This window comes from Sardina pilchardus, chromosome 2 (assembly GCF_963854185.1).
Source record: "Sardina pilchardus chromosome 2, fSarPil1.1, whole genome shotgun sequence".
In the NCBI taxonomy this organism is placed as follows: domain Eukaryota; kingdom Metazoa; phylum Chordata; class Actinopteri; order Clupeiformes; family Clupeidae; genus Sardina; species Sardina pilchardus.
The window spans coordinates 7728921-7745082 of NC_084995.1; the positions used below are offsets into that span (position 1 = coordinate 7728921).

The 16162-nt window shown below is 44.6% G+C and overlaps 1 protein-coding gene across 2 annotated transcripts in view; it reads left to right on the forward strand.

The window, feature by feature from the left end:
- Positions 1–11456, forward strand: part of uggt1 (UDP-glucose glycoprotein glucosyltransferase 1) — a 33498-nt gene extending 22042 nt beyond the window's left edge. For both annotated transcript variants that reach the window (XM_062517412.1, XM_062517413.1), the window contains 16 exons: positions 438–533; positions 828–930; positions 1064–1143; positions 1498–1687; positions 2078–2236; positions 2876–2961; positions 3146–3230; positions 4501–4589; positions 4807–4911; positions 5445–5529; positions 6060–6242; positions 6758–6918; positions 8059–8173; positions 8495–8611; positions 8963–9125; positions 9463–11456. In XM_062517412.1, coding sequence (XP_062373396.1) covers positions 438–533; positions 828–930; positions 1064–1143; positions 1498–1687; positions 2078–2236; positions 2876–2961; positions 3146–3230; positions 4501–4589; positions 4807–4911; positions 5445–5529; positions 6060–6242; positions 6758–6918; positions 8059–8173; positions 8495–8611; positions 8963–9125; positions 9463–9488 — 1843 coding nt within the window. In that variant the 3' untranslated portion in view covers positions 9489–11456. The remainder of the gene's footprint in view (positions 1–437; positions 534–827; positions 931–1063; positions 1144–1497; positions 1688–2077; positions 2237–2875; positions 2962–3145; positions 3231–4500; positions 4590–4806; positions 4912–5444; positions 5530–6059; positions 6243–6757; positions 6919–8058; positions 8174–8494; positions 8612–8962; positions 9126–9462) is intronic.
- Positions 11457–16162: the final 4706 nt, after the last annotated feature.

Sequence of the window (16162 nt, forward strand, 5' to 3'; positions counted from 1 at the left end):
AAAAAAAGAAGCCATTATAGATGCGGCACTTTTAGAGTGTTTTCCGGAAGAAACGAGAGAGAAAAGTGTGCGCGAGTGACGAGACGTTAATTATGGCCTCGGCAAAGTTCTGCCTGCCTGCCAATTAGCAGGGTGGCACTTGATGTGGCATCACGTGTCTCTGTCTTCCATGGCATCTGTCGCCGATGACAAGTGTGAGAGATGGAGAGTGTACCTGTTCACACATTCACACTTTTATTTCTGAGTTTCTCGGCAGGTACGTTTTGCTCAGACTGCTGTGTACTGTCATTTTCTTTCTAAATGACCCCCCCCCCCCATTGCTTATTCTCCACTCTACCTCGAACTTCATCTACTTTTCTCCCTTCTATTTCTCTGTTCTTCTTTCTCTGTATCCTTGCCTCTCCCTCACTCTCTCATTCTCTGTCTCTCTCTCTCAGGGCCAGTGATTTGGTGATGAAAGTGGACTCTTTGCTGTCGTCTCAGCCCAAAGGCGAGGCCAGGATGGAGTATGGCTTTGCCGATGACCGATACAGGTAGAGTCCAGCCAGAGGCCGGGTGCACTTAATCACATGGCCCACACTCACCTCCCCCCAGTCTGTACTCCTGGGGTCATTTCCAAATGGCTTTATGTCTGGATCGTTTTGTCTGGGGTTTTTTTGTTTGTTTTTTTTTGTCTTGCTTGCTTGTGTCATTTTAGTTTTTTTTTCCACATACTGAATTAGTTGTTTTTAGCAGGTTTTATACCCTTTGTTTGCTCTCATGTGATAGCTAGGGAGGAAGAGTATCAGCATCCTGGGCTCTAAGCTTTGTCTCTCCATCCCCTGCAGTGCTGTGAAGATCAGGCCCAGAGAGGATGAAGTGTACTTTGACGTGGTTGCCGTGGTGGACCCCGTGACCAGAGATGCCCAGAAGCTGGCGCCTCTGCTCCTGGTGAGATTCAGAGCATCCCTTTAAACTCACACATCACTTCCTGTGGTCAGAAGCTGGCCCCTCTGCCCCTGTGGTGCCGCTGTCCGCCTGTGAGGGGCGCTCTCTGAGCCTGTGCCATCTCTCATCTCCTCAGGTGCTGAAGCAGCTGGTCAATGTCCACCTGCGCATCTTCATGAACTGCCAGTCCCGACTCTCCGACATGCCGCTGAAGAGGTGAGACACTGCTGGCTGGCGCATGTGTCAGCAGTGAACCTCAGTGAAGCCCTTAGCCCTCCTCCCCCCCAACCTTTATGTTCCTAGTAGGCTAATGCTTGAGGTAGACTGCAGACCTGGCTATATGGTGGCAATGCTGGCAGCATAATCATAGATTGAGGAGGATTAGATTAGTAATAAATATATGTATGTATAATAATAATTTAAGGGTGTTTGTATGCGCCTTTACATTGTGCATTAGTAAAGTGCTACCTATGCACAATGTAAAGGCACATACCAGTTCCGTGCACTACTTGCGTTGGCTCTGGCTCTCTCTAACGCTGTATCTCTATGGCCTCTCCCCTGTGATCTCAGCTTCTACCGCTACGTGCTGGAGCCGGAGTTGAGCTTCCAGGCGGATAACAGCCTATCGCTGGGGCCCATGGCCAAGTTCCTGGACATGCCCCAGTCGCCCCTCTTCACCCTGAACATCAACACCCCCGACAGCTGGATGGTGGAGTCGGTCCACACGCGCTACGACCTGGACAACATCTACCTGGAGGAGGTGAGCACGCTTCTGCGCTTGTGGGAACAGTTTCTTTAGTGTGTTGTGTAGAAGTTACTGTAAATGTACACAGTGCTTTCACAATATTGCTCATGGTAAAAGTTTTGCTACATATGCACCCAAAACAACAACACAGTCTACCAAATGTGGTTTAGAACTTTTGAACGTAAATGCATGCGGGTAGTGATTAGGATAATAATCTTGTGTGTGTGTGTGTGTGTGTGTGTGTGTGTGTGTGTGTGTGTGTGTGTGTGTGTGTGTGTGTGTGTGTGTGTGTGTGTGTGTGTGTGTGTGTGTGTGTGTGTGTGTGTGTGTGTGTGTGTGTGTGTGTGTGTGTGTGTGTGTGTGTGTGTGTGTGTGTGTGTGTGTGTGTGTGTGTGTGTGTGTCAGGTGGACAGTGTTGTCCCTGCGGAGTATGAGCTGGAGTACCTGCTGCTGGAGGGCCACTGCTTTGACGTGAGCACAGGGCAGCCCCCCCGTGGCCTGCAGTTCACCCTGGGCACGGCCAGCAACCCCGTCATCGTGGACACCATAGTCATGGCCAACCTGGTAAGGAGGGGACAGAGACCCTAAAGCAGCTGGCTCCACATACCAGGGTTGGGTCTGCTACCTGGGTCTGCTACATGGTCACCAGACATGGATTAAGGCCTGTCCGAGACTACACATTCAGCACAGAAATGTGCAGTAGTCTAAAGTAGAATACCACTCATCTGGGAGTGTTTTGTTGTTATTATTATTTTTGTTGTTCAAAACTGAACAGAACCTGCTTGCTGGAACTTAGAAAAAATGAGTTTGCACACAGTCATACTTATTGACTAGTGAGGACTGAGGATTCTTTGTTTCTATGTTTTATATGTTGTAGTCCGGGGGTAGACGCCAGCCAGGTGGGCATCCTCTGGGTACTCATGTTTGGTGCTCTTTCATGAACTTGCATATGGGTTCTCTTAAAACTATCTCTCACACACACACACACACACACACACACACTGCGGTTGGAATAGCAGGATCATGGAAGAAATTGTGAATCGTTAAAGGCCTCAAAATAGCAGCAGGCACCACAGCCTGTCCTGAGGATGTTCTTATCAGGCCTATGAGAGTTCTCTCTAGAGTTGCAGCTTTGTGCGTGCCTGTGTTGGTGTGTGTGTGCCTGTGGTGGTGATGTTGTGTACCTCTCTCTGTCCTTCACAGGGCTACTTCCAGCTCAAGGCTAACCCAGGAGCCTGGGTCCTGAAACTCCGCAAGGGCAGATCTGAAGACATCTACAAGATCTACAGGTACTTACAATGCTGGGGTGTCTGTCTGTTTATTTATGTGTGTGTGTGTGTGAGTGAGTGAGTATGAGTGTGAGAGTTTGCTACTTTTGTTTTTCTGTTTGTGTGTGTATGTCCTCTTTTTGCGTGTGTGTGTGTGTGTGTGTAGGTCATAGAGATATCTAAATAATTTACTGTCCCCTGTCAGCCACGATGGCACCGACTCCCCGGCCGACGCTGATGATCTCATCGTGGTCCTCAACAACTTCAAGAGCAAGATCATCAAAGTGAAGGTGAGCAGCAGCCTCTCACAAGACGCCGCACTGGCTGCCGCTGCCAAGGGGAGGACTATGGGCTTTACACACCTTTGTATTGAGCTGCACCTACGTTTTCTTATTGATCTTTTAAATTGACCCCTGAAACAGAAATGTGATTTTTATCTCACTTGCATTTGTTAATGAGAACAAATCCGCTTCATTCACGGTCCATTATGTGCTGTTGTGTGGGAGTCACTCTGCCTGGCATTGCCAGAGAGAGACACACAGACAGACAGACAGACAGACAAACAGACAGACTTTTTCGGTAGACAGACAAGGAGATGTCTAGATATACAGACAGGTTTGAAGACGTGTAGGGAAGGGGGAAGTTAACAAACTAATGAAGGAAGACGGACTATGGGTAAGGCAGACAGATAGAAAGACAGGCTCAGAGGAAGGCAGACAGATGGCAGACAGACGGGGTGGCAGATAGACAGGCAGGCTCTCTATGCGTGCAGCTTCAGACAGCAAGGAGCTGCAGCAGTTTAAGGGAGGTAGCCTGATCTCCCCTCAGCCCCCTTATTACACAGGACAGCCTGTCAGCTCTAATCACCATCTGTGTGTGAGTGTGTGTGTGTGTGTGTGTGTGTGTGTGTGTGTGTGTGTGTGTGTTTGTGTGTGTGTGAGAGAGAGAGTGAGAGTGTGTTTGTGTGTGTGGTCTCTGTATGGGGGCAACTTGTGCATTTGTATCGTGAGTGTGTGTTTGTGTGTGTAGTCTCAGTATGGGGCAACTTGTGCATTTGTATTGTGTGTGTGTGTGTGTGTGTGTGAGAGAGTTCATATTCTGTTGGGAGGCTCTGAGTCAGTGTGTGTGTTTGTCTAAGGCCCTTGTGTTGCCTGCATCATTCAGCATGATGCCACTGGGCTTGACAAAACGTGTGTACCTTCTAGTAGTGGAATCGTTCCTTTTGGACACAGTTTCACCTATCATTGGAAGAGACAAGTATAGTGGAGTTAAGAGAGAAATAAATAGTCTGTGAGAATGTCACTTGGGGGGTTTTACTCAAAAAAAGGGAATACATTTGCTTTCAGACCAGTGAGAAGTTGGACATCATACTTCCAACCTCTCACTGTTCATAATACATTACAAGTACACAAATAGCAGATAACTGCCCACTCCTCTATATACAGTAGGAGCAGGCCAGTAGGCATGTGGTACGGTCTGCTGAAGTGAAGAGCCATAAAAGAATATGGATGTTGAGGCCCGGCGCTGTTTAATGTGGTGTGCGTATTTTCGGTGCTGCAGGTCCAGAAGAAGCCGGAGAAGATGAACGAGGAGCTCCTGAGCGATGGCACCCACGAGAACGACTCGGGATTCTGGGAGTCTCTCACACGGTACGAGCGTGACATTACTGCCAGACGTCATCATCAAACTGATTGTAAATCTCTGAGCACTTGATGGCCGACTTTTCCCCCCCTAATTGTTTTGCAGTCTGTTGAGCTGTTGTGCTGCGTCTCTGTGTGTGTTGGTGGAGGGGGGTGTAATGGAGGCTCTCAGGTTCTCATTCCCTTTCTCGCTCACGCTTTAAACTCAAGTGTGTCACGTCCACAGAGGCTTCACGGGAGGCAGCAAAGCGGACGAGAGCAAGCAGGAGAAGGACGACGTCATCAACATCTTCTCCGTGGCCTCAGGGCACCTGTATGAACGCTTCCTCAGGTGAGACAGAGGAGGACCACCTCCACCTGGGTACACTCATTAAAAATGTCTCTTATTCGATCAAGTGGTGTGAAATGGCACCTGGGGATCAGTCATTGATTTAACATTCTCAGGCCAAAGCTGAAACAATGACAGAACGCAACAAATTGAGAGAATTAGCCGTGATTTTTTTTCTGTGAAAATGTCAGTCTGTCCCTGATGTTTTATTTAAGAGTAGGAAAGAGGAAAGTTAGTCTTAAGCTTTGGCGTGACCCCAGCGACATGGTGACATTCTCCGACATTTTGGTTTTAATGCTGGAGGGTTCCCCTCAGGATCAGGATGAGCTCGATTTTCAGTTCCCATCTCTTTCTCGGAGGGTGGGTGATCTTTGGAATTGCCACTTCCAATCAGCCCCGACATCATTCCTGCTGATTGCATTAATTTCACTTGAAGGTCAGGGAGATGGCAATAAAGAGAGGGGAGAGGGAAGAGTCCATCTCAAGTCTGATGACCAGGAGCTGACATTGTTCTGTCCGTGTGTCTGTCTTCGCAGGATCATGATGCTCTCCGTGCTGAAGCACACAAAGACGCCCGTCAAGTTCTGGTTCCTGAAGAACTACCTGTCCCCAGCATTCAAAGCAAGTATCCGCTGGAGGTGGCACTGTGAACAGCTGCACGTGTCGGATTGAAAGAGAATAGTGGGGGTTCATTTCCTCAGTCATATTATTGAGCGTTATCATCTGGAACCAGAGAGCCCCAAAGTTATTAATTTTGGTCTTAATGATGAAAATCACTGGGAAGAGCTAATATTGAGTTGGTGCAGTGTTACAGAAAATTTGCCATTTTGTTCATTATGAGATAGAAGATGGTATATCATCTTGCAAATATTATTGCAAATAAAGTTCATGTCCAATTAATAGTTCCTACAGCTGGGTCAAGCCTGCTCTTCACTTTTTCTTTCTTTCTTTCTTTCTCCTTCTTTCTCTCTTTCATGGTTTTATTTTTTTTTGTCTGGAATCAGGAGTCAGGAGACATCCCTGTGTGCTGTTCTCCATCTCTCCATCTCTCTCTCTCTCTCTCTCTCTCTCTCTCTCTCCCCCCTCTGTTTTTTGGGTCTGTCTGTCATTCTGGAGTTCTCTTCATCTCTCTCTCTGTGTGTGTTGTTCAGGAGTTCATCCCTCACATGGCCGAGGAGTATGGCTTCCAGTACGAGCTGATCCAGTACAAGTGGCCCCGCTGGCTGCACCAGCAGACGGAGAAGCAGCGCATCATCTGGGGCTACAAGATCCTCTTCCTGGACGTGCTCTTCCCCCTGGCCGTGGACAAGATCCTCTTTGTGGACGCTGACCAGGTACCGCTCCCATAAGCCAAGAGAGGGTCAGTTCACCAGGTACACGGTGATGCTGGGGATGGCAGTTGACCAGAGGGCCATACTGCGAAGCAACTTATCCAAGTAACTTAAGGAGCGATCGATGAAATCAGAACACTGCATTGTGCATCTACAGGTTTTCAAAAGTGACCTGTTCTTACCTGGTAGTTCTTAGCCTCGGGTTATGTTAAAACGCATCTGGAGCATCTGGAGCCCACCACAGCTTAGAGCAAGGAGTTGTGTGCAGTGCACTACTGCCCTCTAGAGAACTTATATGGTATTTTTTTTTATTTTACTCTGATCATAATCATCATTATATATAAAAGGTAGACAACAATACAGGAATGAGAGGCAGAGGCAGTTTTTAGTGACTTGCGCTTGCTGAAGGTGAATACAGTAGTACAGTACATACTGCAGGACACAGTACATATTGTAAGACACAGTAGATGCTCTGCCATACAGCGCTTATAGCCGCTTGTCTGGCCATGTGTCCTCAGATTGTGCGCACTGACCTGAAGGAGCTGCGTGACTTTGACCTGGAGGGGGCGCCGTACGGCTACACCCCCTTCTGTGAGAGCCGCAGGGAGATGGACGGCTACCGCTTCTGGAAGTCTGGCTACTGGGCCAGCCACCTGGCCGGACGCAAGTACCACATCAGGTAAGGGCCGGCAGGAAGGGCTTAAAGGTCAGAACCCTGCAGTCTTGTGTGTGTGTGTGTGTGTGTGTGTGTGTGTGTGACATTTAAATGTGTTCATTAGTGAGGAGTCGGCAGGGTTTTGGTGGGTGCTGTGTCCATTTGAGTGACCTTTGCCAGTGTTTTTTGCCTTTCTGTCACTAGATTTTTGTTGTCTATGACAAAGGTATGTGTGTGTGTGTGTTGTGTGTGTTGTGTTGTGTGTGTGTGTGTGTGTGTGTGTGTGTGTGTGTGTGTGTGTGTGTTGCTCAAACTTCGCTCATTATTCTACGTGTCCCTGAGGGAGATTATTGGTGTTGATTGTACCATTTTCTACTGGTACACTGCATCTGCAGGTACACTGGTCCAGAGAGTCACATGCTCAATGTTGTGTTTTGCCCCCAACGGCACCTCCAGGCAGCACAGCCTAAAAGGCACCACCTTTACCCTACTCCTAACCATAACCCCCTCAACCCTCATCCTACCCCTAAACTGAGGCGAGCAGTGCCTTGAAGGCACCATTGAGGGCACATAAAACCAAAGACCGAGTCACACAGACACGCACGCAGGCAGACAGACAGACAGACAGACTAGGGGGGAGTGAGTTTGAGTGACGTCTTGGTGTGGTGTTGGTTTGACATTTCGAGTAGCGCGGGGGCCAGTGCAGATGAATGGCCACTCCTGATATAATTCACTTATCTCACCAGCAGGAGCGTTTATGGGCTGCTGTGGGGAGCAGAAAATGTCATATTTTGGTGAATTCTCATAGCTCAGACGCTATTGATTTCATAAATCTCTGAAACACACTATTACTACGGTATGGTGTGATATGCTCTGAAGTGTTTAACTACACTTTTATAGTCTATACCTTATGACCACTTCATGACTATACATTTTTTTTTGTTATTTGAAGGAGAATTGTCCTTGTTTTCTCATTTGCAAAGCACTGTGAATGAATGACGTGTTTGAATATTTACATTGCTGTACTTACCGGTACATGTACTTACATAGGCCATTTCCCTAATTGTAACCTTATATTAGCCAGTTCTGTGTGATAATGAGTCCATTATCTCTCTCCCATCTCTCTCTCTCTCTCTCTGTCTGTGTGTGTGTCTGTGTGTGCAGTGCCCTGTACGTGGTGGACCTAAAGAAGTTCAGGAAGATTGCTGCAGGGGACCGTCTGAGGGGACAGTACCAGGGACTCAGTCAAGATCCCAACAGTCTCTCTAACCTGGACCAGGTGAGGCAGCCTCCCACTCACCTGCCAAATATGACCACTCATTTGAACTCTTCACTACTCTTGGTTAATTGTATATTTATCATGTCTTTGTTGAACATTTGCTGAACAGTTTTTGTTGTGAGATACTTTGTAGTTATGTTAACCATTTGGATGACTGGCAGCATCAAAAGAGATTGTCACAAAATGTTGTTGCCTCAACTGCTTCTGTTTGTTTTTATATTGTTTCCACTATATTTTATAGTCTATTTGCTGTACATATTTGTATTTCCATCTGGTGACTGAACTGCACAGTGCTAATGCAAGCTGTGCTGCTCTCCTCAGGATCTGCCCAACAACATGATCCACCAGGTCCCTATCAAGTCCCTCCCTCAGGAGTGGCTGTGGTGTGAGACCTGGTGTGACGACTCGTCCAAGAAGAAGGCCAAGACTATCGATCTGGTGGGTAGATGGCACCTTGATGATACCTTCTGTTCAATTTTATTCTCTCAAAGTAAAGTAAAAGAGTAATATTGTTCCCGTACAATCAATCTGGTTAAAACACTGGATCCCAGACTTTTAATTACATAATGGATTTTTTTTGCATTTGAACAGTTACGCATATTCCATTTAATCAGTTAGCCATTTTTATATTTCATATACTGTATATTCATTGATAAAATAAAATAAATGAGGTAGGATAAACAATTGGTCCTGACCACAAAGACTTTTGCACCACATATTAGCATTACCTCTGCTAGTGCACGACGACATTCCGCTGAGCATGACCTGAAGTCTGATCTCTCCCCCCAGTGCAATAACCCCCAGACCAAAGAGCCCAAGCTCCAGGCGGCCGTGCGCATCGTGGCCGAGTGGAGTGACTACGACAAGGAGGTGAAGCGCTTCTACAGAAAGTTCCAGACGGATAAGGAGAGTGGAGGGAGCAGCACAGAGGAGAACCAGAGCGCACACAAAGGTGGGTCCACCGGAGAGGTCACACACTGCCTGCCTGATACAAGTCTGCCTTGAAGACCTGATTAGAGATGGATGAATGAATGGATGAATAACTATATCTTCTCTCCCTCCTTCCTTTTTTCCTCTCTTCATCCCTCCCGTTTCTCTCTCTCTCTGTCACACACACTCACATACACACATTCTCTCTTTTTCTCTCACAATCACTTACACACACACACATACTCTCTCTGTCTCACTCATATACATACATACCTATGTACACACATACACACACACTCATTGGCATACATACACCTACTTTCTCTCTGTCTTTCTTTCTTTCTGTCTCTCTGTTGCAGATCCTGGCCCACATATTGAACTGTGAGCACAGCCCTTACAGTTGAGGAAGACTCGACTCTGTTTAAAGAGTTGCTTGCTTGTTTTTTTTTTTTTTTTAACTGAAGCCAATTCTCATGGAACATGGATGCTGTTTGAGCTGAGAGACTTGATCCAAAAAAGAAGAAACATCTATTCGTCTTTGGTTTGTGATTAGCTAAGGTGTAGGGTTGTAGGCATGAGGTCGCCTAGTGTTTGGGAGACGAGAGAGATCTGGGGTCAGAGTTCATATTGAGAGAATTGATCACATCTTGCCTCAGTGGTACGTCCCACACTCTCTCATTTAGAGTTTTTTGACTTGAGAGCCCCAGGTATATGCACACACACACACACACACACACACACACACACACACACACACACACACACACACACACACACACACACACACATTGATTTGATTGTGATTTATTTGTTGCACACAGAATGCTTTTGTGATTAGTTGTTAAAATATTTCCAGTAAGTAAATTTGTAGTACGTTGTGTGTGTGTGTGTGTGTGTGTGTGTGTGTGTGTGTGTGTGTGTGTGTGTGTGTGTGTGTGTGTGTGTGTGTGTGTGTGTGTGTGTGTGTGTGTGTGTGTGTGTGTGTGTGTGTGTGTGTGTGTGTGTGTGTGTGTGTGAGTGAGAGAGAGAGGGTGTGAGTGTGTATCTGCACATGTGTGGTGGGACCATGGAGTAGTAGTTTGTATCTCCCCTGCATTACCTCACATGAGTAGAGCCATTGAGTGAGTGTGTGTGTGAGAGCGAGAGAGAGAGAGAATTTATCTCTGTGTGTTTGTGTATGTTTGTGATGTCTTTCAGACTTTCAAAGAGAAAAGAATACAACACATTTGTATACATAAACCATTATACCACTGTTCCATCTGCCTCATGAAGCCACCCCTCATGTAGAATAGTGTCGGACTCAGGGAGGAACACATAGGCCTGTCACAAGCATGGACAACATGAGAACCAGTGGGATTTGACTCCAAATGCAATGTGTATCAGGCCCTTGCAGAAAATTTCCAGTGCCACTTCTGAAGCATTCAGTTGAAGCCACTACTGTACATATGTTTTCATTACTGCTAGGATTTAGGGGTCAAAGCCACATGTTTCAGAGACCAGATCACAGCACTGGGTTGTTGGCTGGCGGCTAACTGTCTTGCTCGTCCCACAGCTCTGTGTTTTCTGATGAAATGTATACAGGAAGGGGGCAACCGAGTCTCCTAATGGAAGTTCCCTTTCAACAAAGCACAGTTCAGAAACACTGAAGTCTCAAGGCTCAAGTTAGTTTCTCCTGAACCAGCAGGTAGTGAATGGCATCCTCTACTGGCACCAGTCAGAATTACATGAATAAAACAAAAGAAATAATACTTTCCAAATGGGATGGATTGTATTATCCTCCTCTATTTCGGCTGATGTCTTTGGATATGTTATTCTGTTTGAGGAGAGTGATTGGTCATGATTTAAGGTTTCCTCTTTAATTGTCATCACAGCCATAAAGCAATCCGCATCTGAAACAGGTTTGCGGGACAAACAGTCCCATAACAGCCCACTCCACAGTCCACTGCTCCTGCCTGTGTGTAGAGGCTGGCTGCTCTTCTGGGGGCACTTGGCCACTTGGCTGATGCTGTTATGAACTCTCTCCCATCCCTTGAGAGGTTTCATTTGTGTTTCCCCCCAAATGCCTTTCTGAGAGACGGCGCAGTTGGTGAAGAGCAGATTGTGCTGTACTTTGTGCCTTTTCCTGTAAGGAAGAGAGGAGGTGCAAAGGCCCCTTTGGCCATCATGCTGTTAGACTGGTATGTGTGTGTTTTTCTGCTGTTCTCTGTTGGGTATGGGTCAATCAATCTGCGGGATAAAAAAAAAAAGCAGACTACTTTTTAGTCACTTGTGGACTTTTGTTTGATTCTAAGATTGTATGAAGTGAATTATGGCATATCAATATTTTGTAATAAAATACAATTACCAAACACAACATTTGGCTTGCGGTGTCCTTACTGGCATGTACTGGCATGAAAGTACTGTATATGTCTATGTTCATACCTCCGTCCTTATTTTACGTATGAATGCATAGCGCCCCCACTTTTTTGTGTGGTAGTGCTCGGTATTGCAACGTTTCATCAGTTTCATCCGTAATCGTAAGCCCCTCTCTACAATAGTGAATGGGAGCTCCCTCAACATTCTAGAGAGCCATATAATAAGTGTCAATAAAAGTGTTGCTTACCCGTTTTACATCTTCCTGATGTCTCAGCTCCACTGTTAAACCGAGGAGTGCCAAGATCATCAGCACACCAAGAGATGACTTGAGTCCTCCCTCCCTGGCAGCAGACTCCTCTCAGCCTCCCACAGCACAGTACTTTCATGAAGCAAAGCAAATCTTCCAAGGTAACAGTTTAGAAATTGTGCTACAAGAATCACGATTAGTGCTTAAGCATTCAGAAAAAAACTGTAAAGCAAAAATGTTGGGTGGCTTAGTTTTTCTAATCTTCATTTTGTCTTTATAGGGCTTATATAATTTCCTTTTCTTGTGTTCCTTATTAGATGAAGAAATCGACGGAGAAACACTGCTGGGCTTGACAGAAACTATGGTGGCGCGCCTCTTTCCCCGATTGAAACAGCAAGTGAAATTTATATCAGAATTGGAAAAATAAAAAAATAGCCTTCCTCCAACACGGTAGGTACTATTCACATTCTGAAAGCAATTATATACTTAAATAATTATTATTCTTCCATTGCTTGTAAAGTGAATTTAGTGCTGCTTGTTTTTTTTGTTTGTTTGTTTTTTGTCAAAGTCAATTATTCACTAGGTCTAAAATTTACATTACATTTACATTTGCTACATTTACATTTATGCATATCATACCATGAATGTAGGCCTACTGGTAATTTCACCAGTCCGTCTGATTATCTGTCTGTCTGTTTGTATGTGTGTGTGCCTGTGTGTGTGCCTGTGTGTTTTTCTCAGAAATGACAATCTTGCAGTACCCCCACCAACCCAAACTACTCTGACTCCAATCCCCACAACAACAGCCTGGCCTGCTTTATATACTCTCCCTGTATTCAGCCCAGAGGTCAGAGAGGCACTAGTTAGAAAAGACCCTGCGTTTTACAAGAAAGACAAGTCACATCTTCGCACAGCTCTGATTACCCTCATTTTTGATGACATGACACGTTATACATGGTACGTTTTTGTGATTGGCAATTTACTTTTTAACTGGCTACCTTTGAAGTAGATTGAATGGTAACAATAACAACTGTAGCAAAGTACTGTATTTCATTGTAACCCCTCCCACCACCACCCCCTTGTTTACTGTAGTTCATGCACATGATTCGTAAAAATACTTTTAATTTAATTTGTACCTAAAGACAAATGGGAGATAACAGCTTGAGGCGACCAGTTCGATGGAAAGAGTGACTCAGTGGAGGTAACCCTTCGTGGAGTCCTTCGGCTCTACCTCGCCATTTCCATTAAACTGGTCACCTCGTCGGCCGTTATCCCTTTGTGTGAGTGCTGTATGAAAACATGCATGTACATACATTTTTACAATTCACTTTTTTGTTTTTCATTTTTTCCGACGTATAAAAAGAGGATTAAAAATCCAACTACAATTAAAATATTACTAAGAGTACTACTTACTAACAGGAAAGATGTGATTGATCTTATTTCCTCTCACAATGCAGGTATCCAAGCCATAAAATGTACAGTGATGTCCTGGGAGCACTTATAACGCGGTATCCATTTATCAGGGACGGAAGCCTCTCTGGATTTGTTAGTATTATTTATCATTACTATTATTATGTTGGTGTACTTGTTGTTGCTTTGCTTGGTTCATTGCAGATGTACTGTACTGAAAACAATGTTATTGATATCCCCTTTTAACTAAGGGAACCCTTTTGGAGTGCCTGAAAAACAAATTCAAAAAAGAGCGCAGACCACTTGTACACATGGACAAAGTCCTAAAAATGAAGTTGAAATATGGACAAAAACATCAGAACACAACAGCAGGGGTGACCAGACCAAGCCCCAATAGGAAACGACAAGTAGGGTGTCAACAAGAATCGTCTTTTGTAGACTATTTCATTTAGTATGTTCCCATTGCAATTATTTTTTATAGACTGATTTTATTTTCTTTCTGTTATTTCTTCCTTTTATTCACTTCTCCCAAGCTCTCAACCGAACCAATGGAGGCGGAGGATAGTCACAGTATTGATGAGCACTTCAAAGCCATCTCACAAGAGCTACACAACAACAGACCTAATTATGAGAACATCAAGTGGAGGATGGAAAGGACACTGCATGCACGAACTGAACTCTATAAGACCTCTACAGCTCCAGAACTATTACAGCTAGGGTTGCCAACTCTGAGAAAATAAAATACGGAACAAAAATACTGCGGGGGGGCGGGGGTCATTGGGGCCCACCTACACGTACCTCCACCCCACATCAAATTATCATTATGATTACAATTATCACAATTATTATTATGCTATATTGTTAGACATGCACTTCACTTCAAAGCAGTCAATATTTGAAATGCTAAAAGTTCTTAAAGTGCTATGCATGTGTGTACATGTCCTATGCACATCAGAGGCCTGCTTTAATAATGTAAGATATATTTACAACAGTTCAATAGCTTTTGCATGGTTGCATGAGAAATACTTCTGAAAACAACAGCAATTATATGGGTGCTATTGTTTTGGGATGTTTCCCTCATGCAAGCATCATAGGCCTACTCTGGTAGGCAAATGCAGAAAAAAATGATATGCTTTATAATGAAATTTCATTTGAATGCCTGAATGTAAAGATCCAGGAACATAATACCAACTTTTGTCTATGGTAAACGCGTAAATAGGCTTATCTCCCTCAACAATGGAATTCTCTTCTCTGATTGGCTAATGGGGTGGCCATTAACTTCGTATAACCTGCTACCTTCGAAGTAGTTCCCGTATCACACTTGAATATTAATTCGCCAAACTCGTTGCGAAGTTTAAATGAACTGTCACGTTGCATCCAAGCTGAAATACAGACGTGCAGAACCATAGTAACATTGTAGCATATCACAGAGGTTGATTGTAGCTAGTTGGATGCCATGTAGGCTATAAAAGTAGCGATCTTTCAAAGTTAAAGTTAATCAGAATCCTGGGAAATGCCCGCTTGACAACGGCAGAGATAGAACTAACGACTGGCTTTTGGCCGTAGCAACCAGCCATTTAGAACTAACGACTGGCTTTTGGCCATAGCAACTATCCATTTAGAACTAGTAACGGCAGTTTTGTCCTGCAAGTAGAAAGTTGATATGTGGCGGAAAGTAGTCCCACGGTAAAGACAGTTTTAGCGATGTTAACGGACGCAACGGTGGAATAAAACTATGTTCTAAATATACAGGTTATGAATACAAACGGGAGATACAATCTTTTGACCATGTTATATTCAAATTTGACTAAACAATACTCAATGCTAAACAATGTATTGTACAGTCTCTGCTCTGTTTCCATGGAAGATGCAAGAATCCACGTTGTTAAATGTCGTTACGTAGCCTAATTTATAGTCTTCCAGATTGAAGCGGAGCTTTGCCAACAACGTTATTGTGTAGTTTCAGTTTCTGTCGCGCAAACGCACAACCGCATGCATTCAATGAACGTTCATACCACCACTTATTTGTATGACTCTGTTTAATCACATCAACCTAGCCAGCATTTCCTCCTAATTGCAGAAACTTTGTTTTCTTTTCTGTCGGGCCGCGGTTGCTTGATCCAGATCAATTGCGCAGCTAATTATGTGAAGCACCGGACCTCACTCCATGCCTTGCGGACCAGCAGGCTCCATGTTGTGTCAGGGAGTTTTTTTGTGTGTGTTTTATGTGTTTTTTTTATTGTAGTATGTGTGCATTGAGCAGTTTCTCAAAAATACGGAACATAGAGCGTTCCGTATTAGTTCAATACGGAACAAGACTTTTAGGTGTCAAATACGGGACGATTCCGTATTATACGGAACGGTTGGCAACCCTAATTACAGCAGTGTCCTTTCCTAAGGATCCCTTGTTTGGTAAGCCAATACTTTTAATTGCATTTGCTGATGACCATAGTCAACAGTTGGTTTTAGCATTGAAGATAGGAACAGATGTGAAAATTCCGTTACTTTTAGTGGTTAATCAGCAAGTGCACAACTATCTGTGTAAAGAAATATGGTCGAGATTGGCTAATCACTTTTCTTTTGAGATTAAAAGTACTCTCCTTTTTGTAGCTACTTCACGAAATGAAGTTACGATTTGGCCACGACTTGGACGTTGTGCTTAGCAGTTACCTGCACAATGCTGCTGGAAAGATCATTGAGACCTGTAAAGGACCACTTAAGCAATCATTTACAGCTACAATGTCGCAGGCAGATAGCCTGACTCTCGCCAGACCCTTGTAGTTCCGCCATGCTCCACCAGAGGCGTTTCGCTGAGCTCCACACAAAGGTCTGGACGCGAGGGCAATCCAAACCCCTGGGCCAGTGATCAAAAAATAAGCAACCAATCAGGAGCGCCGAAGCGAGTGTTTGATTCAAATAACAATGGCGGCACGCAGCGAGGAGTCTTGTGCTGACATTGATTCTGCTATTTCAACCGTTTTGTCGAATCTATCGAGTATTCATTCTTTAAAAGATTAACAGAGAATAGTTTTGAAGACATTTATTGG